The sequence below is a fragment of the Limtongia smithiae genome (genome assembly GCF_038497785.1).
Source record: "Limtongia smithiae strain NRRL Y-17922 unplaced genomic scaffold V1518scaffold_6, whole genome shotgun sequence".
Classification (NCBI taxonomy): Eukaryota; Fungi; Ascomycota; class Lipomycetes; order Lipomycetales; family Lipomycetaceae; genus Limtongia; species Limtongia smithiae.
Window position 1 is genome coordinate 12,891 of NW_027117627.1, and position 27,366 is coordinate 40,256.

Below are 27,366 nucleotides of genomic sequence, written 5' to 3' on the forward strand. Positions count from 1 at the left end.
AATATGCATGCTGCAGCGTGGCACAGTCTCGAGCTTTTCGGCACAAACCCCTCGAATTTCATACCAGCCCAGCCGCACGGAGTGCGGAGCCCTAGCCCTGCAAAATATCGACCTCTTCTGCTCAGAAGTCCCAACTGCAGAGAAGCCAAAAAAATTAGAACCACGACGACCCTGCACCAGTACTCTGCTCGCTCATCGTCGTTGACTTCTTCCCCGGGCCACGATGAATATCGCAAAGCCCGTGGGCACTGAGATTCACGATGTTGAGTTTGGGTACTTCAGTGCTCGCGACATCAAGAGTCTGTCTGTGAAACAGATCACGCATCCACAAGTATTCGACACCCTAGGACACCCAATATCTGGCGGTCTTCACGACCTAGCGCTAGGCGCTTTCGACAAAGCACCGTATGTGTTCTACTGCTGGCTAGTTGAACTAGTGCACTAACTGAAGTCAGTTGTGCTACATGTCGTCTGGATTCGCGGTTCTGCCCAGGGCATATCGGCCACATTAGTCTGCCAATCGCGGTGTACAACCCTCTGTTCTTCAGTCAGATGTACATTCTTCTTCGCAGCACATGTCTGTACTGTGACTCCTTCCGACTTCGACGCGCCGAGGTTCATCGATATCAGTGTAAATTGCTGCTTTTGCAGCACAGTCTTCTCACCGAGTGCGAGAGCCTGGATGACATTCAGAGCGACTTCGTCATCGATGACGACGATGCAGAAATGCAGGAGGCAGCTGAAGACAATTCGCTGGCGAGCTCCCGCACGAATGGATCTCCTTCCAAGAAGGCTACAGAGAAGCAAAGGCTCGTCAGCCAGGAAGAGCTTATCCACAAACGCGACCAGTTCGTCAAACTCGCAATCTCCCGCGCCAGAACTAGCAAGGGTTCAACGCACTACAGTGCCGCTGTGCTTTCAGAGCGTCGCCGTCTGATTCACGAGCTTTTCAAGCTGCTTCTTTCCCGACCGAAATGTGATAATTGCGGCATGTTTTCTCCCACTTTCCGCAAGGAGGGAATGTCTAAGATTTTCGAGACTGCATTGCGCGACAAGCAATTGCAGAATAACCGACTAAAGGGTGGCTATCGTCGGGACGCATTTTTTGACCGCGCGCAGCGTCGTCGTCCAGAGAGAGAACGTAGCATCCCGGTCGCAGAAGAGGACGACGGAATTGAGGAGCAAGCTCCCACCGAGACGCCGACGAAGGGTACTAAGAACCCACAGCGATATGTCCTATCTACTGAGGTGCATACTTACTTGAGTCGATTGTTTCGGAAGGAGCGTTCTATTATCCAGCTCATGTTTCAGTCGCGCGCAGGCAGCAAACATGTGTCCGCCGACATGTTCTTCATAGAGCACCTCATCGTTCCCCCAACAAAATTCAGACCGCCAGGCAAAGTTGGTGGCGAAGTGCACGAATCTCCACAGAACGAACTACTAGTCAAGATTCTCCAGTCGTCTCTCCGCATCAAAATGCTGAACGACAACCTGAACGAAATGAAAATGGACAAGGCGAGTGGCAGTATTGTTGAGCAGCGTCAACTGCTGCGACTATTATCGAACTCATTCGTGACCATCCAAGATGACGTCAACGGATTTATCGACAATACACGAATTGCCGGTGGCTCTCAAGGTCGTCAGCCGCCGCCTGGTATCAAGCAGCTTCTCGAGAAGAAGGAGGGTTTGTTCCGCAAGCACATGATGGGCAAGCGAGTGAATTATGCCGCAAGATCCGTTATTTCTCCTGATCCCAACATCGAGACCAACGAGATTGGTATTCCACCGGTCTTCGCTGTCAAGCTTACCTACCCAGAGCCTGTTACGCCGTATAACTTTCAGGAGATGCGACGCGCGGTCATCAATGGACCTACCGTTTGGCCCGGTGCGACGCATATTGAGAAGGAAGACGGTACATTGATTGCGTTGCATACGATGTCTCTTGAGCAACGAACGGCGCTCGCTAACCAGCTTTTGACGCCGTCCTACGGCGCGTCGGTGATCAACAAGAAAGTTTACCGACATATTCGCAACCAGGATGTTGTTCTCATGAACCGCCAACCTACTCTCCACAAGGCGTCTATGATGGGTCACAGAGTAAAGGTTCTTCAGGGCGAGAAGACTTTGCGTTTGCACTACGCGAACACGAATGCCTACAACGCCGATTTCGATGGCGATGAGATGAACATGCATTTCCCGCAAAGCGAGAATGCACGCGCGGAGGCTATGATGCTTGCAGATACTGACTCCCAGTATCTTGTGCCGACATCAGGAAAGCCGTTGCGTGGTCTTGTCCAGGATCACATCGTTACTGGCGTATGGATGACGAATAAGGATACAATGTTCACTCGTGATCAGTATCAACAGCTAGTGTACGGTACCATCCGTCCAGAAGACGGCCATACGACAACGAGCAAGATTCTGACTGTGCCCCCCGCTATCATCAAGCCTGCTCCTTTGTGGACGGGCAAGCAGGTCATTACAACCGTGCTATTAAATATCAAGCCTGTCGATCGTCCAGGTCTCAATCTCATCTCGAAAGACAAAATCGACGACTCGTACTGGGGCGAAGGCTCAAAGGAAGGAACTGTCGTGTTCAAAGACGGTGAGCTGCTCTGTGGTATTCTTGACAAGTCCCAGTTTGGCGCTTCCGAGTTTGGGTTTGTGCACTCCGTGCACGAGATTTATGGCCCACATGTCGCTGGCAAGCTGCTCAGTGTTCTCGGAAGACTGTTCACGAAGTACGTGCAGTTCCGCGGTTTTACCTGCGGTATGGATGATTTGCGATTGACCGAGGATGGCAATCAGTGGCGTCGGGACATTTTGGCGAAGAGCTCAAATATCGGCGCAAAGAGTGCGCTTGAGGTGGTTAATCTGCCGGAAGAAACATCGCCGAATGATTCAGAACTGCGCTTACGCTTGGAAGAGATCCTGCGCGACAACAACAAGCTTGCGATTCTCGATTCGATTGCGCAGAAGAACGTGAACGCAATCACATCCGATGTTGTGTCCAAGTGTATTCCGGATGGCACGCTGAAATCTTTCCCAAAGAACTCGTTTATGACCATGGTCTTGTCTGGAGCCAAGGGCTCAAACGTTAACTTGTCGCAGATCATGTGCATGCTTGGTCAACAGGCACTCGAGGGTCGTCGTGTGCCCGTCATGATCAGTGGAAAGACGCTGCCGTCGTTCAAGGCGTTTGAGACATCTGCTAAGTCTGGAGGATACATTGCAAGCCGATTTTTCACCGGAATCAAGCCGCAGGAATTTTACTTCCATTGCATGGCAGGACGCGAAGGTTTGATCGACACTGCCGTCAAGACCAGTCGCTCGGGCTACTTGCAGAGATGCTTGATTAAGCAGCTTGAGGGCGTGAAGACTCAGTACGACAATACCGTGCGCGACAGCGATGGCTCGCTGATTCAGTTCCTGTACGGCGGTGACGCGATCGAAGTCATTCAGGAGTCTCATCTGATGAACTTCGATTTTTGCGCGCAGAACTTCCACTCGCTGCTACAGAAGTACAAATTCCAGAACTGGGAAGGACTTATCGATGAAGGCTCCGCAAAGGCCCTTGCAAAGAAGGTCAAGAAGCTCCGAGAGAAGGAGGCGGATGTGCCAGAGTACGCAAAATCGAACAAGTACGACCCCGTGATCTCTACCTACTCCCCAAGCACGCATATGGGCAGTGTGTCTGAAGCTTTCCAAGCCAAGCTTGATAGCTACGCTGCCGCCCACAAGGAAACCACGTTTGCGAAGCACTCCTCAGGTGGTGTCACAGAGCGCAACTTCAAGCTGCTCATGACGCTGAAGTACATGCGCTCGCTCGTGCAGCCCGGCGAGGCAGTCGGTATTCTCGCATCGCAATCGATTGGCGAGCCCTCGACGCAGATGACGCTCAACACGTTCCATTTTGCCGGCCACGGTGCCGCCAACGTGACGCTCGGAATCCCGCGTATGCGCGAGATTATCATGACTGCTAGTACAAATATCAAGACGCCACAGATGCGACTGCCGGTGCTTGATGACGTTACGGATTCGCAGGCCGAGGATTTTTGCAAGGGTGTAGCGCGCGTGGTGATCTCAGAGCTGATCGACGACGTCGTAGTTACAGAGCGCACGGGTATTGCGCCGGATGGCGAGAGCATGATGCGCGCGTACAAGGTGCGACTCAACTTTTTCCCGGAGAAAGAATACGAGCACGAGTACGATATCGACCGTGACACGCTGGAATACTCGGTGATCATGAAGCTTCTGTCCAAGCTGACATCGACCGTCGCACGGGAGCTGAAGCGCCAGAAGCGACTGTCTACTGCAGGCGCAGATACCGCGGCTGCGCCGCAGATCGGCAAGGCGAGCAAGACGCGGAGGGATGAAGTTGCAAGCGAGAAGACGGCTGGCAACGACGAGTCGGATGATGACGATGATGACGACGATGACGATGAGGATGGCGATGGTGATGCGACGAATGAGCGGATAAAGTCGCGCACGAAAGAGCTGTCGTCGTACGAGGAGCCCGATGACGAGGAACAGGAGGTCATCAAGTCGCTGAAGAAGACAGACGACGACGAAGATTCTGACGACGAGATGGATGTGGACGACAAGAAGGCGGCGAAGGCGACAAATTACGACGACGAGAACGACAGTCAGTCCGAATCGCCGACTGTTAAGCGCAAATCGCGCAGCACGCGCGCGGTTGAGCGCCAGCAAGAGGTCGTGGGGATGTACGGGAACGTATCCTCGTTCGACTTTGACGATGAGGCCGGTGCGTGGTGCGAGTTTGAGCTGCAGTACCCGTCTGAGACGCACAAGCTTTTGATGATCAACATCATCGAATCCACCTGCCGCAGCGTTGTCGTGCGCGAGATCCCGCACATCGGTCGCTGTCTGCCTGCGCCGCCGGCCAAGGGCTCGAGCAAACGGTATCTGATCACGGAGGGCGTCAACTTCAAGGCGATGTGGGATGAGGACGATTTCATTGATGTCAACGGCATTCTGTCGAACAACATTGCGGCCGTGCTCGGCGTGTACGGCGTCGAGGCCGCGCGCAACACGATTGTGAACGAAGTTGCGGGTGTTTTTGAACCGTACGGAATCAAGGTGAACTCGCGCCACTTGGAGCTTATTGCGGACATGATGACTCGCGATGGCGGATATCTGCCGTTCAACCGCCATGGCGTCGAGGCGTCTTCGTCGCCATTCTTGAAGATGAGTTTCGAGACGACGTTCAACTTCCTCAAGCAGGCCGTATTGGACGGCGATATCGACGACCTGGATAGTCCCAGTGGCCGGATCGTGGTTGGAAAGCTGTCCACTGTCGGCACGGGTGCGTTTGACATTTTGAACAAGGTTAATCGGTGATGATGTTTAATCTTAGATCGCTGTTGTACTTTACGGTGGAGTTTTGTTTGAACGAAGAAAAATAGATTCTGTGTAATGCATGTGTTATATTAATGATACAAACCGCGTTTACTTCCCGACCGCCTCTGAAAGCTTACTCCAAACACCAGCGGCAGTCTCCCGCGTCCAGCTTCCAAAGTCCATGTTGAGCACGAAAGTTGCGCCCTTGACGACTTCGTCGTCCCAGAGATCCTTCATGGTCTCGACCATCGGCCGCGTCTGACTCTCGACAGGCCTCACAATAGTGTATGTCCGCGGGGTGATGGTGGAAACGAGTGTAGCCTTGGTCAGTGCCATGCTCTGACGCGCGGCGGCTGTGTTGGCTTTGATTTGCTCGGCGTAGTTGTAGGTGAGAGTCGAAGCAGTGGCGACGCCTGCACAGCAAGGATTAGCGGAAATTGCGCGACTGCTGTAAAAGGCAAGACCTACCCGCGATGAAACCGAAGAGCATGCTCATGGTGGCAGGTTTTCTCCCTATGTAGAGTGCAACGCGTGGGGGTAGAGCGAAGGATGGAGTTCGAGATCTCATCCGAGGGTGCGGCGGCGGCCGCGGGCTACTGGTCGTTCGTCGCTTCGCGACTTTCTCGCGTGCGCAAAAATCAGGGTTTCCCGAACACCGGGCTACTACTGCCACGACGACACATTTTCAACTCACGAGACAGACGACGCGAGAACGCACCTCTGACAACGATCACAGCGAATAAGCAGCAATGCCGTCGCAAGGTTCAGCACACCGAACACTCAGCAGGTATGTATAGCTATTGGTGCCATTTCGACAGCACCGCATGACAGACACCTCTCACGATAGTGTGGCCTCGACGAGCGCAGTACTAACAAGACCTCTAGGCCATCGGGACATCGTCGTGCACTGCTGCGCAACCTCGTTACCTCGCTCATTGAGCATGATTCCATCACGACTACCTACGCACGCGCCAAGGAAGCGCAACCCCTCGTCGAGAAGCTCATCACGGCAGCAAAGGAGAACACAAACGCAACCCAGCACATCACCTACGGCTTTGTCTTCCAACCGAAAGTAAGCATGCCAAAGCTCTACGACGTGCTCGCGAAGCGCTACGAGACTCGCACTGGAGGCTACTCTCGCGTGCTCCACCTTGAGCCGCGGCAATGGGATTCTGCTCCGATGGCAGTGCTCGAACTTGTCGATGGCAAGAAGGACTTGCGGTTGTACCTGACAGCAAAGGCGGTCGCGCGGGCCGAGACAGCGGGCCAGAAGCTCGACAAGGCCACAGCGCTGAACGTGAAGAAGATTATTGCCGGGTCACCAGAGGGGAACCAGGTATTGCGGGAAAAAGTCGAGCTAATGAAAACTGCGTTTTTCTCCGGCAGGGACAGCATGAGCGTGCTCACAGAGCTGTCCAAGTCGCAAAAAGCAGAGTAAATAGCATGTACCATACAAAATATATAACCAATCTCAGTTAACTTACAATTAACTATGTATTATTACTAGCAGCCAAGATATGAAGACAGCCCGCTCTAGATAACACCACACAAGGATCATATTTATATGCAAAATCAAACCTGTAATTATAATAAATCTTAAATCCGCAACGACAATACTTTACAATAAACAGCTCGCCTTCTCTAATCTCAATCAAGACTCCGGTTGTTGCTTACTCATACGAGTCCGCAATGCGACTCCGGCCAATGGTCTCAACCTTAAAGCCGATAGCCTCAAGCTTCTTCTGGTTGAGGATGAGACGGCCGTCGAAGATGAACGCGGGCTTGTTCATGGTGGCGTAGATCTTCTCGTAGTCGAGCTGGGTGTCACGGAACTCGTCCCATTCAGTGCAGATGATGACGGCATCAGCACCCTCTGCAGCAGCGTAAGCCGACGGGCAAATAGTGACCTGCTTCTTCACGGCAGCAAGGTCGTCGGGAACGCCAGGCTCGGCAAGATCGTACCAGATCTGAGCCTCTTCGACCTTGGGGTCGTAGAGTGCGATCTTGGCCTGCTCCTGACGGAAGTACTTAATGAGAGTGATGGCAGCAGACTCACGGGTATCGCCAGTGTCCTTCTTGAAAGCGAAACCAAGAACAGCGAGACGCTTACCGGTGAGAGTGTTGAAGAGGTTGCTAATGACACGCTGGGTGAAGCGGCGCTTCTGAGACTCGTTCATCTCGACAACCTGGCGCCAGTACTCGGCAACATCGGGAAGATGCAGAGACTCGGAGAGGTAGACCAAGTTGAGGATATCCTTCTGGAAGCAGGAGCCGCCGAAACCGACGGAAGCCTTCAAGAACTTGGGACCGATACGCGAGTCGAGACCGACGGCGTAGGAAACCTCATCGACATCAGCACCGGTAGCCTCGCAAATGGCGGACAGAGCGTTGATGGAGGAGATACGCTGAGCGAGGAGAGCATTGGCAGCGAGCTTAGAGAGCTCAGAAGACCACAGGTTCATGGTGATAACCTGCTTGCGAGGAACCCAGTTGGCGTAGACATCAGCCAGTGAGGCAGCAGCGGCACGGCCATCGGGAGTGTCAAGGGAGCCAATGAGAACGCGGTCGGGGGCAAGAAGGTCGCGGATGGCAGTGCCCTCAGCCAAGAACTCCGGGTTGGACAGGATGTCGAAGCGAGCACCGGGCTTGCCGTTGGCGTCAAGGATCTTGCGCATGGACTGGGCAGTGCGGCAAGGAACTGTGGACTTCTCGACGACGATCTTGTCGGAAGTAGCAACCTTGGCGATATGGCGGGTAGCAGACTCGACCCAGCCGAGGTCAGCAGCGTAGCCCTTCCCGACACCAGACTTCTTGGTGGGGGTGTTCACCGAGACGAAGATGAGGTCGGCCTCCTTGATGGAAGTGTCGACGTCAGTAGTGAAGAAAAGGTTCTTGCCACGAACGGCCTTGACGACCTCCTCGAGACCGGGCTCATAGATGGGGAGGTTGTCCGAGTTCCAAGCATCGATGCGGGCCTGGTTGAGATCGACGATGGTGACGATAACGTTGGGGGAACGGTACGCGATGACAGCGCAGGTGGGGCCGCCTATGAAAGGTGTTAGTAGATGCAACTTCCAAACGGTAGAGCGTGTAAAGAGAGCCGCGGTAGAGCGGGTAGGAAAGCGGCAAGGGATAACGCACCGACATAGCCAGCACCGATGCAGCAGATCTTCTTGATCGCCTTGTGGGGGATGTCGATGGAGTCGAGTGGGCGCGAGAGACGCTCATTGGCGGGGGTGACAGCGCCGGAGGGGATCTCAGAGGCCATTGTGGAAGATGTGGGTGGCTAGATGAATGGAGAGGAGCTCGTGAAGAGAGTGGATGGCGGGAAGAAAGGAGGAAGCAGAACTGCGCCTTAAAAAGACACGCCGACGCGACGCGCTGCACCGCGCGTGTTCGCCTGCTGCGCACCGCGCCGCGTGCAGCCCTCGGCACATCTCTCGCGCCACGCGCGTCTTATGCCGCCAACTCCGGCGCCCACACGGCGCGCTCCCGCCGCGCGACACTTATGCCCTAGCCTCCGCGCCACCGCCACAGCAGTGCGAGCACGGCGCGCCGCGCACGCGCCTCTGGCTAGCGCCACGCCCAATCGGGCCTCGTGCAGGCGCGCGCCATCGCGCGCGCCACCAGACCCTTGCGCCGACCCATCGCTAACTTCAGTACGCAACCCTTATGCGCACGCCCGCATTGGGCCGCGGCGGTGCTTCTATTTTAGGCACACTCGCCCTGTTCGGGCTAGCGCACACGCTCGGGGCGCGTGTGCCTGCCGCCTCGGGGAACCTCGCAGACACAAACAACATCTGCTTCGCCAGTCTCCTCTCTCTCACCCCCGCTCCCTGCCTGTCCTCGCCGCTCCTCCGCTTGCGCACTGCCATCTTCTTTACTTTTTCCGTTGTCGCTTCTCGCTTGTCCACCCGTCCGTTCGCTCGCTCGTCGTGTCATAGACTTCTGACCCAAAACCGCAACAACTCCACCCAAACCCCCAAACCGCACGGCTCTCTCGGATACCCCAAATCTACCCCCAGTTTTCCAGCCATGTACGCCCGAACCGCACTCTCCTCAGTCCTCTCCACAGTCGCCGTTCTCTCGGCTCTGACTGGCTCTGCCGTCGCCACTCCGCCTGTTTGTTTCCTGTTTCCCCTATAGTTTCACCCACATTCCGCTGCTGACAGCCCTCCAGGCGTGCTTGCTCTCTTGCATCAACTCCGTCCAGCAGACCTCCAACTGTAGCAGCGTCGCCTCGGTTTCCTGCTGTACGCTCTCTGCTCTGTTTGCAGCCACTTACAAGCTAACGGCCTACAGTGTGCGAAACCCAGTCTACCGCCATCGAGTCCTGCCTCACCTCCATCTGCCCTAACGGCAACGGACCCACCGCTATCGCCTACTTCGAGTCCGTCTGCAGCGACTTTGGTGCCTCCGTCAGCTCTTCTGCTTCCTCTTCGGTTGCCTCTTCCACGTCGTCCGTCTACTCGTCGTCCGTGCTCTCCACCACAACCTCGTCTTCTTCCACCACCATTTCCACCACCACCTCCTCCAGCAGCTCTACCATCGTTAGCTCCAGCAGCACAACCTCCAGCGAGGTCGAATCTACCACCTCCAGCACTACCGAGGCATCTACCTCCACTACTGAGGCCTCTACCTCCACTACTGTGGCCTCTACCTCCACTACTGAAGTTCCGTCCACCTCTACCACCGAAGTCTCCACTACCTCTTCCACCGAGGCCTCCACGACCTCTACTACGGAGGTCCCGACCACATCTACTACTGAGGCTCCCACCACCTCCACCACTGAGGTCCCGACCACTTCCAGCTCCGTCGAGGTTGTTCCTTCCACCTCGTCTGTCGTCACCTCGTCCAACTCGTCCACCACCTCCTCCTTCGTAACCTCCACAGGTACTACCTCCGCTGAGTCCACTTCCACCGCTTCCACCATCTCCTCTTCGATCCCTATCAGCACCACAAGCTCCACTCTCTCCACTTCCACCACCTCCTTTAATGGCACGTCTTCATTTCTTCCCACACCTCACCACATATCACCCCGTAGCACCGTTACTAACATTCATTCAGTTTCCACCACCTCGGCTGTGTCCAACATTACGTCTTCTGCCCCCGTCATCGCGACCCAAACCGTTAACGGCGGCTACGCTATCGTGCCTTCGCTCCTCTTCGGCGTCGTCGGTGCGGCCGTGGTCGCTATCATCGCCTAAAATTAGTGAATGCGTGTTTGGATAGAAATTTCCGGGTTTGCGGTTTATATATACCTCCTTAATTGTTATAAATTCTTTTGTCATGAGGAAAAGGCATTAGCGCTGCGCTGCTAGCTATGTGTGCACTTATGAGCATAATACAAAAATCGTCTAGTTATCTTATGTGAGCATATTTGACGCATCTGACATGCCTTGTTGTAGGTATTGTACTTCTAGTGAGTTAAAATATATGCTTCATATTGCTATGAGTTCAAATAATTTACAACTCCCTTCGTTCCCAGATCCCCAAATCCCCTAGATGTTGGTGAGGAATGCCTCTGCAACGAAGCGCGCCCGCGCATTCAAGAACAGCTTCATCTCTGAAATCTCCTTGTCGACCTCCTCCATGAACTGTGTCGAGTCAGCATCAGCCAGCCGCATAAATGCAAATCAATACTGTACCTGTATGATAAAATCCACCAGCTTGTGCTTCAGCATCTGCTCCGTGTGGAAATTTGTGATTAAAAATGAGATATCATAGTCCTAGCCCAGCCATCAGCTCTTCGCAATCTAAATTAATCCTTCGACAGTAACTCACCTTCACAGGCTTTCGTCGCAGAATGAAAAAGGCCTCGGCACGACCGGTCAAGAACCGCGTGAACTTGTGCACAAGTAGGTGCTCGATCTCGTCCGCCTGCTTGATCTTGATGCTGACTCGGATCGAGTTGATGCTCGGCTCGATCAACACGCGCTCGTTCTCGTTACGCGAAATTGTCAGCGGATTCAACAGAACCTCGAGAGACGTTCTATAGGGATCTAAATCAGTCGTCTGTCGAAACATCATTTCCTCATTGCAGCTAGCTTACTGTGCCTCGACCTCAGGCCGGTTGTGACGCTCCACAGTCTGTGACGCGAAGTTCTCCAGACATATTGCCGCCGTCAGCGACGACCGCACGCAATCAAGATATGGGCGCAGCGATTGCGACTATATAACTCATTGTTAGTACGACGCACACTTCTCATGATCAGGCCCCGGAGGGGCTTGCGCCATCGCACGATCTCCAAAGTCCAGTCCACTTCGGTCCCGGCTAGAAATCTCAACTCCAGTAATCATCTCAATGCCACTTACCATCGTGTACTCTGAGAATCCAATTGATCCGTGCTGGAATCACGGTGAGGACGGCAACTGCGGGCACTCCGGTACGATGGTCGACGTAAGTGCTGCTGCATCATTAACCTGCGGGTGTCAGCAGTAGGTAATAATCGAGGGTTTCGTGCTTATGATTGTCCCACCTCCCCGAACATGCGCGCCTGATCATCATGTACCTTCGCACGACTTCCACATATTTCTCTCGATCTATAGAGCCAAGATGAGCACTATTCCAAGTGAGTTTTTCCTCTCTACATTTGCTTGGGTTTGTATTTGCTTTATTTTTCCAGCCATCTAACATCGCCCACCAGTTGTCGTCAGGCATGCAGGCAAGAAGTATGAGGTCCTTGTTGACCTTGATGAGCCCGGCGAGGTCTTCAAGTACCAGCTATTCAGCCTGACCGGCGTTGATCCCGACCGGCAGAAAATTCTGGTCAAGGTATTTATTGAATCTACCTGTTTATTGCTTATAATTTGTTGGTTCTAATTTGTCATTGGTAGGGGGGTCAGCTCAAAGACGATGCCGACATGAAGGCGCTCGGCTTGAAGCCGAATCAGGCACTCATGATGCTCGGCACTGCCGGTGAATTACCAAAGGAGCCCCCTGTGAAGACAAAGTTTGTCGAGGACATGACGGATCAGCAGCTTGCCCTTGCAGTGCGTACTTCTCCTCTTTGACTCACCACAGCAGAACTGACCGCAGTGTCAAGACCAAATCACCCATTGGCTTACAAAATCTCGGAAACACTTGTTACCTAAATTCAACCCTCCAGTGCTTACGCGTCATGCCGGAGCTCGGTGATGAATTGAATCTCTACGCACCTGCGACTGAGTCCATGAACGGGCTCAGCAACTCTCAGCTCACGAAGGGCCTGCGTGATCTATACCGCGAGATGAAGCTACAGACCTCGGCTTATTATCCGATGGACTTTTTGCAGGTATGTTCGGATTTAAATTTCGCAATGTTGGCGCTAACATCAATCAGCGATTGCGGCTAGTGTTCCCGCAGTTTGCCGAGCAGAGCGAGGGCCGATATAAGCAGCAAGATGCAGAAGAAGCGTTCTCGCAGATCCTGGCTGTCGTCAACGCGTCGCTCAAGTCATCGCGCCCCGATGCGCCTTCATTTGTCGAGAAATACATGACTGGCAGATATACTACTGAGATGAAGTGTCTGGAGTCCGCCGACGAACCCATCAAGAAGAGCATCGAACCCTTCTCCAAGCTCGACTGCCACATCACTGGCGAGACGAACTTTTTGCAGGACGGTTTATTGAAGTCGCTGACGGAGAACATTGAGAAACACAGCGACGTGCTCGGCCGCGACGCGAACTTTCAGCTCTCTAAGAAAATTGACCGGTTGCCCAAATATCTCACTGTACATTTTATGCGCTTTTATTGGCGCAGAGACACACGCAAGAAGAGCAAGATCTTGCGAAAGGTGACCTTCCCCTTTGAACTCGACGTGACGGACCTGTGCTCTGATGAGCTGAAAGCGAAGCTTGTTCCTGTACGCGATAAGGTGCGCGAGCTGCGAAAGGCCAAGGAGGAGAAAGTGCGTGCCGCAAAGAGAGCGCGCACAGCTCTTAGCGACGACACCTCCGCGGCTACGCCTTCTGCCGGACCGACCGCAGATGCAGAGATTGCGCGGCTCGAAGGCGAGGTCTCGGCGGCCGTTGATCCCGACCTCAAGCTCGATGAAGGCGGCAATTCCACTGGCCTCTACGAACTGATTGGCATCATTTCCCACCAAGGAAAGTCTGCTGACTCGGGTCATTACCAGTTCTGGCGCAAGCAAGAGCCAGCCGAGGCCACTGAAGTTCCTGCCGGCGGTCGGGCGACCGCGGTTGGCACTGTTTCGCAAAAGGAGGAGCCAAAGTGGTGGCGGTTCAACGACGATAAGGTGTCTGTCGTCGAGCAGTCCAAGATCGAGACGATGGCTGGCGGAGGCGAAAGCGATTCTGCTCTCATCTTGCTTTACCGCGGAATTGGTTTCTGAAGGATTGAGATTTTTGTAGTATGATCCGCCAGATTGCGGAGAACAGGGGCCATAATATGTTAATGCAACTATGCTTACATACAATTTTCCATTCTATTTCTCGTAGTTAATTACACTGCCCTAGTTAATTGTACTCTCAAGCTTGTCTTTGAACGCGTTGAACTCGTCCAAGCACATTAGCGGCTTAGTCTGGTTCGTTGCGAGGCACTGTATAAGTTTTGCCCGCGGCTCCTCGTAGCCAAACTTTTTTCCCGCCTCAGCACGTTCCTTCAAACGATTCTGGCGTGCCACGATGTGTGTCCGAAACGAGTCGATGTCAGACAGTAGGCCTGGGGAGGTCAGTGTAGCCGGACCAGCGGGCGGTACAGCGTCGGCCTTAGCCCAAGCGGCGGTCAACATCGTGTGTGCTTCTTCCTTAACTTTTTCAAGCTCGGCGGAAACGGAGGTTTCGATCTTGAATGCAGCGTCGGACGAGCGCGAGAAATCGGACTAGAGGAGGAGAGATTAGCGAATCATTGTGGTCACCGCACAACAAGTGCTCAGCAAGGACAATAAGACGACATGCCAAAAATCATAAACGTAGATAAAAAATATCGCTTACATCAGGAGAATCCTCAAGAGAGTCAACCAGATCCTGCGAGAGGTGCACGGGCACGGAAGGCAAGAAGCTCGCCGGTGCCTGTGTCGACTGTGATGCGCCCATTTTGGTTTGTTCGCTCCTGTATTTCCGCGGAGTTGTTATGACAATCAAATGACCTGTGGCACGCCGCGCCTTGTGTGTGCCGTGTATACGTTAGGCGATGGTGATTTATCTCGAGGATTCTTGGGGGGGGGGTGTAGCGTTGTAGGATTTCACCTTCCTCGAAGTTATCGTGAAGCTGCTCGGTTATTGGGAGGACAAGAGCCACGTGACCATTTATCCTGCTCGAGCAGCCGGCTCGTAGCTCTCTGAGCTTGCTTGGTATACGCGAAACTACATGTATACCTTTCTATGCCCATTTGATTTACTTAGCAGGCATTAACAAAGTCTGCGCAGAGATCACAATTTTGCACGCCATACCATTAGAGGGGGCCAACTGATGGTTTCAAAACTCATTTTCAGACGAGAGGGTTGGTAATGTCTGTTCCAGATCGCTCCTACGAGACTATATCGCATACAGTAGTTCAGTTCACCGCACTACCCGCATCGCCTACATGATTGAAAGATCATTCAATATCTAACCACGACTGGGCCCACTGATGAAGCATACCAAGCTGCAACACTCACCTATCACTGTAGTTATGATAGCGGTTGATACCAAACAGAGCTAATGGAAGCAATACATCTCTCAGTTTCGACGCCGCGAATATCGTTATACTTCGTCGATTCTGAGAGGCACCGAGTCCAATCTTGACTTTGATGACCTGAACAGTAAACGATCGGCGGAATCTCCTGCTAGCTTTACTCAGTTTTGAAGCTAGCTAGCCTGGGTTGTGGCGCAGCTCAATGTCTCGTGTACCGTGCTCTGCTGTGTCTGCTGCTCTGACTAGTCAGCGCGATGCATATTGCATCCGGGGGTACCATGGAGAAGATATCCAGACTGGTGGAGGAGCGCGCTCTGAAAGGTCCGTGGAAGACTGAGGTAAGAACGGTGTGCACAGGAAGTGGATGTGGAATACCAAATCGTGACGCAATGGGATGTGGTGATGGCTCATGGTGACTTCCAAGAGACGGTGAGGCCGAATGACGATGGCAAAATACCTAGACAATAAACGGTGGGGCCGCATTGTGTGTTAGCTCCGGCCAACAGAGAACTGGCCAGTTTTGGGGGGATGGTGCTGACATATCCGAGGAAAGTATGCATTGGTCCGCGGTACGCGGGGGTTGCAGGTAGTTTGTATTGGACAGGGTATTGGGAGCGGAGTGGCAAGTGCTTCGGCAGTGATCACTACGAAGGACAGGAGGAATGGTTAGACGGAGCGCAGATCAGATCGCAGCGACACTGGAGGCGGACGGAACTGCGGCAACGTGCACTGGTTAATATGGCAAACGAGGCGATGCCGATGCACACAACAATAATGTCAGGATGAGATAGACGAGAATGCGATGGAAGGCCAGGGGAAGGATGGTGTGGGGAGAGACGAGAGAGAGAGAGACGTAGTGGTGAAAAACTGAAGGAGGGAAGGAAGCGGAGAGCGGGAGTGCTACAATTTATAGACAAGAAATATTAGCAAACTGACAGAATTGGAAAGGTAAACAATTCAAGTGAACACGCGTCAGGACGTGTCCGTCGACTACCAACAATATAGCATCTTCAAACGCTGAAGTCTACAAATTGAATACTACTAACTAGCTATTGATTATGCGCTTAATAATTATTCTGACATTCATTGCAAAGGCAGGCTGCGGGGCACAGAAAATTAGGTGACGGTCGAGTTACCGCCTCGCGTTCTGCAGGTGCAAGTCATACTTTCATACGTCCACGAGAATCCAAGTATAGCTTATACAACCTGAAGATAGACTATACACAATGACGTAAAATAAAACTACAAGTTATCGAATATGACGGCCAAAACCAGTCAAAGTACAAATCGATCATCCCCGAACGTTGCTGAGTAGTGTTGAAAATTCTGAAAAGTTTCTGCTACCTTAGTAAACGACTTTCAAATCAAAAGGGTGAATGTTACGGTCTCTTAACACAAGTCCGCAGTTGTACGTCGTGAAATGACATACTTGAAACAGTATGGAGAGGGGCTGGACAAGCTCAGTAAACAAGTGTCAGTCACTGCAATGGACGCGTTTGGACAGGCATCGATGTCAAAACTGATGCGTGGGTCAGCTCTTGGGCTCGAAATTAGAAGATCCACTACCTAACGCTGAATTTCTAGTCAATTATTACAACAACCCTAATAAAGATCGCAACCACAACGTTCCAATCCCCCTATGCTCCAAGGAATCACGGGCAGAATTTGTGTGCTCCGATGCATAACTAAACATGTTACCTGAAGAAACAATTGAATATGCATAACTAGGGAATTATCTTAGTCACAAATCGCAGATATGAGAACATATATATATGTATGTAAGAGCAAATATAATAGCTGAGGGGAAATATACAGCACAGCACTATTGCAGGGTTAAAGAAGAAAAAACGAACAAGATGTAATAAAATCGTAGAAGACCAATGCAAATCCAAACAAGTTAAAAAATAGGGCACAATACATATGATTACATATCTATAATATTCACATTCGCCACAAAATCCCTGATAAGATATACACATATGTGGAACGAAAAAAGCAAAACATGGGAATCATTATAGAAAATAAAAGCAGTGTATAAGCAAAAAGAGGCGTATAAGCAAGAGAAATGTGTACAAGACCAGTTATATGATGCCGAAGTTGCCCTCTTTCACATCAAGTACTGGTGGTGGAAGCGAGACAGCACTAGAGAAACTGCTTTCACGAGATGTCGGGGAAGAAGCATGTTCCTCCGTTCCCGGTGTCGATGCTGCAGAAATATTTACAGCACCCCGTACCTGGGGCGACGATCCGCTTTCAAATTCTGCAAACTTGGGGGTAGCCGTTGATCGATTAGGCGATGTCGGTGAGCCGCCCTCCTCGGCAGAGTAGATGAGTTTCTCGATCGAGATAAGATGCTTTCCAAACGAGTACTTCTTCAAAGTCTGCAAATGTGGCACAATTCGCTGCACTAGGTTGTCTCGCTGCTCCCCGGTCGTAACATCCAACAACTTCTGGATAACATAATTCGCAAACTGGTCCTTCATCATTGCGTTCAGTGGCACCATGCCATCTGGTTTCTGTCGTAAAATTTCATCAATGATCTCTTGGCGTTGCCGAGTATCACCGCAGATGATGCACTTCTCGACAACATTTGAAGCAAACTTATGTTTTGAAAACTGTAGCACATTGTTTTTGACGACAGTAATTATCTTTTCGCGGTCCTCGGGCCTGCCATGTTGAACGACGTGCTGAATGACATAGTTTCCATACTGATCCTGTACGAGATACGGCGTGTATGCATGCAGCTCCAACAATATTGCAGTCTGAGCCTCATCATCACAATGTTCCAGCATCCTCTGGATAACACGACATCCGTAAGGATGTGTGGCGAGGTCGCATACCTGTTGGTGAAACGACTTGATAATAAACTGGATGTACTCGGCTGGCACGCGCTCGATAGCTTTCTGAATCACATGATTGCCATTCTGGTCTTTCACGCAACGCAGCACATGTCCCTCAAGTTCCTTGACAAGTTTGGCTTGCTGGTCAACAAGTACATGTTCAATAGCCTTCTGCACGACACGACAGCCGTACATCTGTAGCGACAGCGTAAGAATGTGATTTTCCATCTGCTTTGCCAAAATCATCTTCTGCATCTGGTTGCCATGCTCAAAAAACTTCTGGATGACATAGTTTCCAAACACGTCAGTCATGAGCTGCAGGGAATTCGACCGAATCTCGCTGAAGATAGTTTCCTTCTCATCACTGTTGGCAGTCTCCAGGCGCTGCTGAATAAACCGAGAACCGTGCTGGTCGCCACTGAACTCAACAACATGACCATAGATGTCCTTGAGTTCATACTTCTTGCCCTTACTACTTCTAAATTCTTCGAGAAGCGGCGATCTGCCCCCATGCGAAAACTCCTCTGTGATTGTGGTCGCAGGAATTGGACTTGCGATAGTAGCAGGTGCGCGTCGTGCAGTTGCGCCCTTTGATATAGACAGTTGCGATGGAGGCCGATTGCTGCCAGGAAACTGCATGCCGCCAGCTGCATTTGGGGGGTATTCATAGGCGGAGGAAATTTGCGCGCGGTAAGGGAGTATGCTGGGACCGATTGGCTGTTGTTGCTGCTTGACCTGTTGTGATGGCACTGAAATCTGTCCCTGCATTGATAACGATCGAACCTTCTTCACATCGACTCCAGCCATAGATGGAGCCATTCCTCGTGCTGGCATCGGCTGCTGCAGTGGCTGAGAGTATTGCCCAATAGACTTGGGATTTCCTGTTGGGCTGAGCAGTGTGGAAGGGTATGCATAAGCATGCTGCTGTTGCTGCTGGTGCTGTTGCTGCACGATTTGCCGCCGATATTCAGCAACAGGATCCGGTGACATACTACCAGCGTGGGAGAACATTCGCGGATTCCTAAACTCTTGTAGTGGATCGGCCGGCGTTTGCTGTGGATGCTGCGGGGGTAGAGACTCGTAAGCCATGTAGTCGTAGTCCGCTGACACCTGCGGCTGGTGTTGCAGATGCGATTGATGGTGTGAGACCTGGGTCATGTATTGCTGGTCTTCCATGGCAGCGGATGCACCAGCCCATAGTGATTGCTGCTGTTGCGGGGCAGGTCGGGTAAGGGAAGTTTCGGCGAAGCCAAACTGAGAGAGATGTGCAGTGGAAGATGGAGCGTACAGAGAGGACGTTGTCGACGACGAAAAGGGCATGAATGAGGGAGGTACAACAACCGACTGCCTGCGGCGGTCGTCATTGACATCGTAGATGGACGAGGACGACGAGGAGGTGGAGAGCGCAAGGGGATCCATGTTGAGCGCCTTGAAGTTGGCAAGGAGTTCCGCTTCGCGAGCGGCGTCAGCGAAGGACGACACGGAGCGGTCGCGGGTGTGGGAATGAGAGGTCAATGGCGAAAATCCAGCGCGCGACGACACAGTCATACCCGAGGCGGCGATTGGGGGGGACGCTAACCCTGCAGATGAGGACGAGGAATGGTGCAAGAGCAGCAGCGAATCGTCATCGATCGGCGAGCGGGGATTTGACGCATGTGAAAGTGCCGGGGACAGCGTTGCGAGATCGTCGTCGTCGGCGTTTGCAACCGCAACAGCAGCAGCTGCTGCTGCAGCGGCGGCAGCCGCAGCCGCCGAAGCACGGGAGGACACCGAGAAGGACGAGTAGTGAGATCCAGATGACTGGGAATGCGTAAGCATTGGTGCATGTCGAGACGAAGGAGAACGGATCTCGAGGAAATGGGGCGGCGATGTCGCGGCGGCGGAGATGGATGGCGATGGCACAGGTTGACGTTGCCGGGGAAAGAATGACGTGGAGTCGCGGGGAGAGTCGGCGCGCTGGGGTGGAGCCGAGAGCGGCGTAAGTCAATAGGCAGAGCTTAGAACAAGCACATAGGCGTTACTCACGTCGTACTCGCCAGGGACCTTGCGAGCGCCAACAGGAGACATGCTAGGGTTCACGATGACTGGCGCAGAGGGTGCAGAGGATCCGTCTATGGGTACGGCGACGGGGGCCGTCCAGAGAGGCGAGCGGGAGGCAGAGGAGTTCGACGTCCAAGGACGCAGATCTAGATCCGGGTCGCGGTCGGCAGAGGCAAGGAGTGGTGCTGCACCGGCGTGTGGGGAGAGGCTACCTGCGGAGACGACGGAAACTGCGAGATGAGCGGGCTTAACAAGGACGGGGGATCGGGGAAGGGAGTATGTACGTGAACGACGTGCACCTGGGAGGGCGGCGGTGGGGGAAGGTGCGACCGCTGAGGCCGGCGACGCAGATACAGACGCGGCGGAGGCAGCTGAAGGCGGCGGCGGAGGCACGCCCCAGATGCCCCAGTTGGCGTTTGCCATTGGGGGGTGGAGAGGGGGTGACGGAGAAGGAGGGGAAGATGAGTGCGGTGGGAGGGCGGGCAGGGAGACAAAGGCGGCGACGGGGCCAGAAGAGGGCGCTGCACTCCGCACACTAGTTCGTGGTCTTGCCCTGAGCAGCTGCGACGAGACCCAAAAACGCACGCTATCTGCGCACAGGAACTGCTCCGCTTTGTCGCGCACTCTGTGCTAGAATTACACGGTCTGCTATCAGCACGCACGCCAGTCCGCCGTCTACGCACCAGTCCCGCTTCCGGTCTAGCGCTGCACAGTCAGCGCGCAGACAATAGCCCTCGTCCGGCTCGCCCCTTGCCCTTGCCCTTGCCCTTGCCCTGCAGTCATGCCCTTGCCCTGACTATTGTCTCGTTTCCTCCGCAATCGCTTCGTCTATAAACCTTGCTTGCACCCGCCCCCTCTTGCCTGTCGTAGCCAGAGCCACTTCGCGTGCGTAGATCTACTCAATTATACTGCGTCCTGCGCGCAGCTGTTGCTGTAAGTGTCTACGTATGTGCAGACACTCTTATCGTACCGCATTTCTCGCCCGCACTGCGGTGTTCTCACACACCGCCACAACGCCGCAGGGCCTCGTCTCTTCGCGCGGCCAAACTCTCTTCCAGGTTCTTGTCTAGAGTCGAACCCCACCAACCTACATCCTCTACGACATCGGCACCTCCTGATCTCTCACTCTCGTTCGCGTAGCGACTATTACGATCGCCGTCGTCGTCGCCTCTTCGCATCAAGAGCGCGCTTATCGTCGCCGGCATCACCGCCATGGACGACGACGGCGACGACGACGACCGTCTATCGGTCAGCTCTCATGCATCGCTAGCTGATCTTCCCAATCTCTCCATGGAACAGCAGCACACGCTTGTTCGTCAAGAGCTTATCAATATGGAGCAACGATTACAGCTGATGCGGATGCTAGCCCCGAAGATCCTTGCAGAGGAGCTCCATCTTCCGGCCGTGGACCAAAGCTGCACTGGTTGGAGCGAACCACAGCTGGCTCGCTTCATGGTGCCAGCGATGACTCAACTGTCAACTGCTCTTCCATCACCATTACTAGCAATGAAGTCGTTGCCTGTTTCGCGTTCAGGATCGCCCGTGGCCCCTCTCAGCAACTCGCAAAAACATCACGATGACGTTCAGACAGAGCAGGTCTCTGTCGACATCACGGTGGCACGATTGGAGCAGGATGCTGTACCATTACAGCGCCGAATTGTCACTCCGCCTCAAGTTGACTCGGTTTTGCCGCCACAACGACCAGTAACCCCCCTCGTCGCACCTCAGCTCCTCGTTACAACTTCGACTCCCGTCAGCGACTCTTGCATGAACGATGCGCCATCCCTCACGACTACTCCCTCTCTCGCTTCCCTTCCGTCTGCGGAGCCTTCTATCGTTACCTCAGAACCTACTGCGCCGGCTATATCTCGAGTCTTGCGTGTAGTCCATCGCCTCCTGCGCAAAGTCGTCGACCTTCCTCGGAACGAGCACATTGCCAAGTACAAGCGCATCCTGAGCTCCATGCCAGCAAATCAACTTGCTGAGTACAAGGGCGAGGCGGTTAATCTTCTCGGGGTATATAACTCCAAGCTGGAATCCTCTGAAAGCGATATCCAGAGGCAGAATTGCAACCGTCTTATTAGGAACGCAGATGCATTCATTAAGGCGGCGCTTGAGCTTGGGACCACACATATCGCCCAACGCTCTCAGCCGCCAGCGGCACATCCACCAGCACAACCGCCAGTTGCGTCCTTGCCATTGTCCTCGACAGATAACTTACCCATTAAGGAAGTTCTCCCAGTACTTTCGATCACACCAAGTGTCATCGCCGCCGATGACACATCTGTGAACCTCTCCCGGTCGTTGGAGAAGACGTTGGTGACGATGGATGGAATCCCGGACACACATGGAAAAACAAAGGCACTACCATCAGCCTCGCTACCCGATGAACCACCGTCCTCTCCTGAAAAAGTTATTTCGTGGACACCGTGGGCTCCGTTGACGGTGACGCCATTTATATCTCTGTCGTCGACCAAAAGAAAGCGAAGTTTATCCAACGCTGCTGCTACTGGATCTGCCCCAACAGAACCTACTTCTACAACACCGCCGACAAAACTGCGCAGCTCGCCTAGTACTTTTGCCGCGCTTGCCCCATCCTCGACTGTCTCAGCAGCCCGTCTTCTGACTGTAGAGAAATCACAGCGCTCGACAGACTACTCACGCCCCACTGCCGTCTCACGTACGCCGGGAGTTTCGAAGTTGGCCCATATGCGCCCGCTCGTTACGGCACCGAAGTCACCACAACGCACACAATCATTCACACGACCAGATCATGTCACAGGAACACCATCTACCGCATCTCCAGCGTCTTCTCAAAGCCGCGCATCTACAGTCGCTATGCACGCAACTAAGCCATCCTCAGCATCTACTCTCCCATTTGACTCCACTTCCGCGCACACAATCAGGACATCTTTGGCATCTACTTCTGCACGCATGGCCATCGTAGCAGCTACACAACCATTACCGCATCGCTCGCAGGCACCAGCACCACCAAATGTGATGTCTCGCACTATCACCATGCCAGTTGCAGAATCTACTCCGGTTCGAGTGCCAGCACCAGAAAAGGTCGCAAAGACCCATGGCAAACCGTCACCACCATCTCCATCTCCACAGTCATCCTCTACGACCGCGCACCCACCCGTTGGCGCCACCGCTGCAGTGCTTCCTTCCGAGATGCCGCTAAGTGCCGCAGCTCCTGCCAAGAGCAATCATCCGGTTCAATCGTCCACAGTCATGTTGGTCACACCTCCGGTTGTGTGTTCTTCAAAAGAGACAGCGCAGCTAATTCTTGCGACTTCATCGTCTTTGACGGCGGTCACTGAGGAGGAGGCATCTAAGCGCGAGCGCGAAATACACGCGTTGCTAGAACTTACGAAGCCGGGTTGGAAGCACACTATCTACAACTGCGAGTGGTCAGCCTGTGAGGCGAAGCTGCATAGCCTTATCACTCTTCACGAGCACCTCCGAAGAGCACATTTTGCTGATCGCACAATCAAACGCTGTACGTGCTTGTGGAAGGACTGTGTGACCGACCGGGGACTTCGCCACAGTTTCTTGACCATGGCCGAACGCGAGGAACATGTGACTCATGCGCACATTGACCCACTTCGCAAGTTGCAAGGGGATGGACCCGACGTCGAGGCCTACATGCGATTGTGTACAGATGTGAAGCGGGGCGCACTTAAGGAGAGCTTAGAAACACCACTCGTATTTCCAGGATATGATGGCTGGAAGTTCGTGCATCCCCTACCGGATGATAGCAGCTGGGTAAAGGAATTGAACTCGCCACACGAGGTCAAGAAGGCTTGCCGTAGAATGCAACGATACGCTGCAGGGTGGGATACCGATCCTGAATCCGAGTAAGACGCGAGGGAATAAATGTGCATATGTAATATATGGCTTGTATATTTCGTTTTGACACAATGGTCAGTAGCTCTAGCGATGCTATGACGTTAAATTTAGGTTGCATGTGACCTTCTGTATACTACCAGCTATATACTTCTCGCACATATCGAGGGTTTCATGATCTGACAACAACGGACATACATCATTATGTCAATCCCTAACCAACTTCGCATCAACTACTTCCTGAAAGAAGTCCGTATTGGATTCGCGCGACAACACAATATACCATCCAGAATATAATCTCGCCGTGAACAAAATTCAGAAGACAGCATGAAGTACGGGTATTCTCAGAACTACACAAATAACATCAGGTATACAGGCTGCACTCTGTTTGAAGCCAGTTCTCAAGACTTGGAGACACCAGTGAGGGTACCTTAAACTCTAGGGTATCATCCACGTTGAACCGTATCACCACTCCAGCAAGTTTTCCGGTGACAATGAGATACATTGTGTCGCCACCGCTCGCCTTCCTGCCGTCTGGACTACCACTATGGCGTAGCTCAATCAGTCCACACAAAAACAAACCCCTCGCAAGCTTCCAGTAATTTTCACGCGCGATTTCCAGCGATCTATCAGCGGCTGCAAGAGCAGTAATCTCCCACACAGGCTCCGCGCCCCGTGCCAGTCTTGCATACATCCACCGCGCGGCCTGCCACGTGTACAGAATATCATAGGAACAAAAATTCCCAAACGTTGTCGGTGCCGGAGCTGTACCACGTGGCCAGCCAAGAGAGAGAGTCCACGCACTAGGATGCTCAAGAAGAACAGCAATGAAATCATGCACTAATGCACGCAGAGTCATAGTACCGGCTGTGTAAGGAATCATGTGACTAGTGTCTGTAGCATTACGTGCAAATGCGCGCGGGCGCGGATGAAGTACGTATCGACGGCCGGGCATCGGCGTATGCTGATCCTCATCGCCGTTGCTGTCCTCGAGAAACCTCTGCGCTATATTAAATGGCACCTCAATCCCACCACTCGCCGAAACGCGCGGGGTATCTTCCTCATCAATCACGGCGATGGTATAAAAATCCTCGAAAAAAAATCGGCGCTTTATTGACATGCACTGAGTAGGATGCGCAGAGGAATGCCCATCTCGGTTCGGGCATAGACAATCAATACCACGAAGACAATCTGGTGCCACAAGACGACTAATATCTGGTCGCTGCCTCCGTAATTCACCCATGACGTTTTGATCAGCATATGGGGTCTGCACTGGCGAGGCAAATGCAGGGAAATAAAGTATCACAGACTCCAAAATCGTGGGAAAATCGTGTCCTACCTGAAGCCCGTGAATCTCTACAAACCGATGTAGCATTGCGCTGGATTCACAAAGAGGCAGTCCGTATTGAAAAAGTACTCTCCATCTGCGTACGATGGCGTCAGAAATCGCAGCACGCTCTTCTCGGTTCCGTGGCGACAGAGGACGCGGGTGTGGTGATACGCACATAAGTACGTCCTTCTCGTCACTGACACCACTGGTCTCTCTCAGCGCAGGTATCAGAAGTCCGCTTTTGCCAAGGCACTCACGGATTCGTGCGCAAATGCCGTCTTCAATTCTGGTATCGGTGTAAATATCCGCTGCTCTAAGCCCAACGCAGCGCAACTTCGAGTGTGTGCCGAAAAATGCAATTTCAAACACCACCGGAACTTCACAGCTGGTGCGCATAATTTTCGTCGCCATTAGCGGCGAAGTCATGTTTGACATAGTCCCAACATGAATACCACCGACACTGGTGGTTATACTGAGGGACGCGCGTTGTACGGACGGTATGCCATTGTCATCCATGGCATCATCATCGGTGTCGTAACAGCTGCCGTCAGCGTCACCAATATCAGGTACCAGGACGTACCGCTGCCCCGATTTCTTTTTCATCTTTGTACGTGGCAAACGGGTTTTAGACTTCTTCGCAGTGTTCCAGTCGAAGCCGTCAACACTGTCCTGATTATCTAGGCTGTGGCAATCACAGTCGTCCAGAACTTGAGCAGGCGTGACGGTCACGCGCACCTCCTCCTTCTTTTCGTTTTCGTCATCACTTTCATCGTCACCGTTAAACTCGTCGCTACGATCATCGTAGTCACTGCTGTCGTATAGATTGACATTGCTGTTGTCGACAGTAACAAGTTTCATCCTGGGCTCGCGAAACGGCTCAATCGTTCGTCGTCGCGGAGAAGTCATCGACGCTGGCCATAAAAATCTGTTATGGTCATCTCCGACGTCAGTGACGAGATTCCCACGGCACGCCGTTATCCGTGCCGAAAATGAACGAGCGTATAAGTCGTTCAGAAGCGGATTTACTTCCGTGCCTGAGGTCAACGCCTCGCGCATACGCCGCGACGTCCTCTGCATGCGTACACGGTCACAGTACGGTAGCATTGCTGCAATCCTTTGAATAACGTCAAAGCTGAGCGCTTGCAGGCCTTGCAGCAGAACGGGGCCAGCCGATTTGGGCACCAAAGCAAAGTCATTACCGCGTACAGTACCGGAATATAGGACGGTGTCAGAGCCGACGCCATTGGTGGCCAGCGTTAGCGACGGCCTGCGGGACATATGAACAGATGGCTCTTGAAAACTACTATTCATCTCGATTTGTTAATCTCAGTTGTGGATAGTAGGGCGACCACAAAGGCAGGCTGGTGATGGGGTAGAAGAGAGTGAACGAACAGCATGGATGCCATTCGGCCTGAGCCGAGAAAGATTGAGATAGTCAATTGTGTAAAGGAGAGAGACCAGTGCAGAGACTGTGCGGCGGAAGTGAATGTACCACCGAGTAAGGGAGAAGGCAAACAAAGAGGCGGGCCATTTAGATATGCGTGACACAAATAGGCGCACTTGCAGACAGGAGGTACCACTTTTCTTGGACAGCCACCAGTGTTTGCATTACACGACAAGACAGTATTCCTAGGCAATTGCCCTATATTGTCATCGTATGCACTACAAGGACATGATCATTCACTGAGATACAAAACTGTAAACAGCATCATGGAGAAGGATGAATCGCAGACAGGTCAATCTCAGGCTCTTCTCTGGTCAATAGCAACATGCATGCCGTCCCTATGGTATAGCAGTATGAAGTCAGCTGTGCTACTTCGTGTATGAAATCGAACAAGACAGAAAAGAACGTCTTGCAGATATCTACAGACAGTTATGCAAGTGATGACGATGACTTGACTTTTATTACACTTCGGCTGAGGCTGTGCAGTCCCCACCATTCTGGTCCGCGCCAAAATTATACAAACTCTTTGCCTGACAATTCCATCTTTGCATCGTCACGGTTGGATATATATCGCGTCGAATGACACGTAGTATTCAAGTCTACAGCGAAGACAGACCAGCACTTTGAACTCATCTCCATACTTCAGAGTAATCAGCTTAAGACTGACCTATACGGATGATACGACGACAGCCTGAACTTGCGCAGGCATGTTATACTCTGAATTGTATCTTTGCTTGGATATATCTTTACGGAGGTGTCGTGGAACGCTCTGCTGTAAGCGACGGAAGGAAATGCCACTGTCTTCCACCGACAAGTTCAAGCTTATGACAGTACCAGCGGCGACAAAGTGGATTATGGGGCGACGAAACAGAACTACTTTGGCTTT

The 27,366-nt window shown here is 52.7% G+C and overlaps 11 protein-coding genes across 11 annotated transcripts; 5 read left to right on the forward strand and 6 right to left on the reverse strand.

Moving 5' to 3' along the window:
- Positions 1-140: 140 nt before the first annotated feature.
- On the forward strand, positions 141-5,472 carry V1518DRAFT_416528 (uncharacterized protein). The gene is made up of 2 exons (XM_066904071.1): positions 141-405; positions 456-5,472. The coding sequence occupies exons 1-2, from the start codon at positions 224-226 to the stop codon at positions 5,359-5,361; spliced, it is 5,088 nt and encodes a 1,695-aa protein (XP_066759260.1). The 5' UTR covers positions 141-223; the 3' UTR covers positions 5,362-5,472.
- V1518DRAFT_416530 (uncharacterized protein) lies at positions 5,403-6,056 on the reverse strand. Its single transcript, XM_066904072.1, has 2 exons — positions 5,830-6,056; positions 5,403-5,774 (listed from the first exon to the last, which is right to left on the reverse strand). Exons 1-2 carry the CDS (start codon positions 5,927-5,929, stop codon positions 5,470-5,472), a joined length of 405 nt encoding a protein of 134 aa, XP_066759261.1. The 5' UTR covers positions 5,930-6,056; the 3' UTR covers positions 5,403-5,469.
- V1518DRAFT_416531 (mitochondrial 54S ribosomal protein bL17m) lies at positions 5,955-6,908 on the forward strand. Its single transcript, XM_066904073.1, has 2 exons — positions 5,955-6,148; positions 6,247-6,908. Exons 1-2 carry the CDS (start codon positions 6,111-6,113, stop codon positions 6,797-6,799), a joined length of 591 nt encoding a protein of 196 aa, XP_066759262.1. The 5' UTR covers positions 5,955-6,110; the 3' UTR covers positions 6,800-6,908.
- Positions 6,909-6,915: 7 nt separating this feature from the next.
- V1518DRAFT_450743 (UDP-glucose/GDP-mannose dehydrogenase family, NAD binding domain-containing protein) lies at positions 6,916-8,629 on the reverse strand (the record flags this gene model as incomplete). Its single annotated transcript, XM_066906511.1, has 2 exons — positions 6,916-8,407; positions 8,503-8,629. 2 exons carry the CDS (start codon positions 8,627-8,629, stop codon positions 7,032-7,034), a joined length of 1,503 nt encoding a protein of 500 aa, XP_066759263.1. The 3' UTR covers positions 6,916-7,031.
- A 488-nt stretch (positions 8,630-9,117) lies between these two features.
- Positions 9,118-10,817, forward strand: V1518DRAFT_416536 (uncharacterized protein). Its single transcript, XM_066904074.1, has 4 exons — positions 9,118-9,483; positions 9,542-9,614; positions 9,664-10,254; positions 10,429-10,817. Exons 1-4 carry the CDS (start codon positions 9,397-9,399, stop codon positions 10,566-10,568), a joined length of 891 nt encoding a protein of 296 aa, XP_066759264.1. The 5' UTR covers positions 9,118-9,396; the 3' UTR covers positions 10,569-10,817.
- V1518DRAFT_416540 (uncharacterized protein) lies at positions 10,633-11,749 on the reverse strand. Its single transcript, XM_066904075.1, has 5 exons — positions 11,677-11,749; positions 11,414-11,532; positions 11,146-11,353; positions 11,010-11,090; positions 10,633-10,958 (listed from the first exon to the last, which is right to left on the reverse strand). The coding sequence occupies exons 1-5, from the start codon at positions 11,677-11,679 to the stop codon at positions 10,863-10,865; spliced, it is 507 nt and encodes a 168-aa protein (XP_066759265.1). The 5' UTR covers positions 11,680-11,749; the 3' UTR covers positions 10,633-10,862.
- A 129-nt stretch (positions 11,750-11,878) lies between these two features.
- Positions 11,879-13,817, forward strand: V1518DRAFT_416546 (uncharacterized protein). Its single transcript, XM_066904076.1, has 5 exons — positions 11,879-11,933; positions 12,009-12,136; positions 12,199-12,354; positions 12,408-12,635; positions 12,683-13,817. Exons 1-5 carry the CDS (start codon positions 11,918-11,920, stop codon positions 13,691-13,693), a joined length of 1,539 nt encoding a protein of 512 aa, XP_066759266.1. The 5' UTR covers positions 11,879-11,917; the 3' UTR covers positions 13,694-13,817.
- On the reverse strand, positions 13,707-14,599 carry V1518DRAFT_455783 (uncharacterized protein). Its single transcript, XM_066906555.1, has 2 exons — positions 14,295-14,599; positions 13,707-14,182 (listed from the first exon to the last, which is right to left on the reverse strand). Exons 1-2 carry the CDS (start codon positions 14,394-14,396, stop codon positions 13,814-13,816), a joined length of 471 nt encoding a protein of 156 aa, XP_066759267.1. The 5' UTR covers positions 14,397-14,599; the 3' UTR covers positions 13,707-13,813.
- A 2,459-nt stretch (positions 14,600-17,058) lies between these two features.
- Positions 17,059-20,280, reverse strand: V1518DRAFT_374076 (armadillo-type protein; the record flags this gene model as incomplete). Its single annotated transcript, XM_066901449.1, has 3 exons — positions 17,059-19,773; positions 19,843-20,042; positions 20,142-20,280. The coding sequence occupies 3 exons, from the start codon at positions 20,278-20,280 to the stop codon at positions 17,059-17,061; spliced, it is 3,054 nt and encodes a 1,017-aa protein (XP_066759268.1).
- Positions 20,281-20,703: 423 nt separating this feature from the next.
- V1518DRAFT_416557 (uncharacterized protein) lies at positions 20,704-24,053 on the forward strand. Its single transcript, XM_066904077.1, has one exon. It carries the CDS (start codon positions 21,070-21,072, stop codon positions 23,719-23,721), a length of 2,652 nt encoding a protein of 883 aa, XP_066759269.1. The 5' UTR covers positions 20,704-21,069; the 3' UTR covers positions 23,722-24,053.
- On the reverse strand, positions 23,756-26,573 carry V1518DRAFT_416558 (uncharacterized protein). The gene has a single exon (XM_066904078.1). The coding sequence runs from the start codon at positions 26,345-26,347 to the stop codon at positions 24,071-24,073; it is 2,277 nt and encodes a 758-aa protein (XP_066759270.1). The 5' UTR covers positions 26,348-26,573; the 3' UTR covers positions 23,756-24,070.
- Positions 26,574-27,366: the final 793 nt, after the last annotated feature.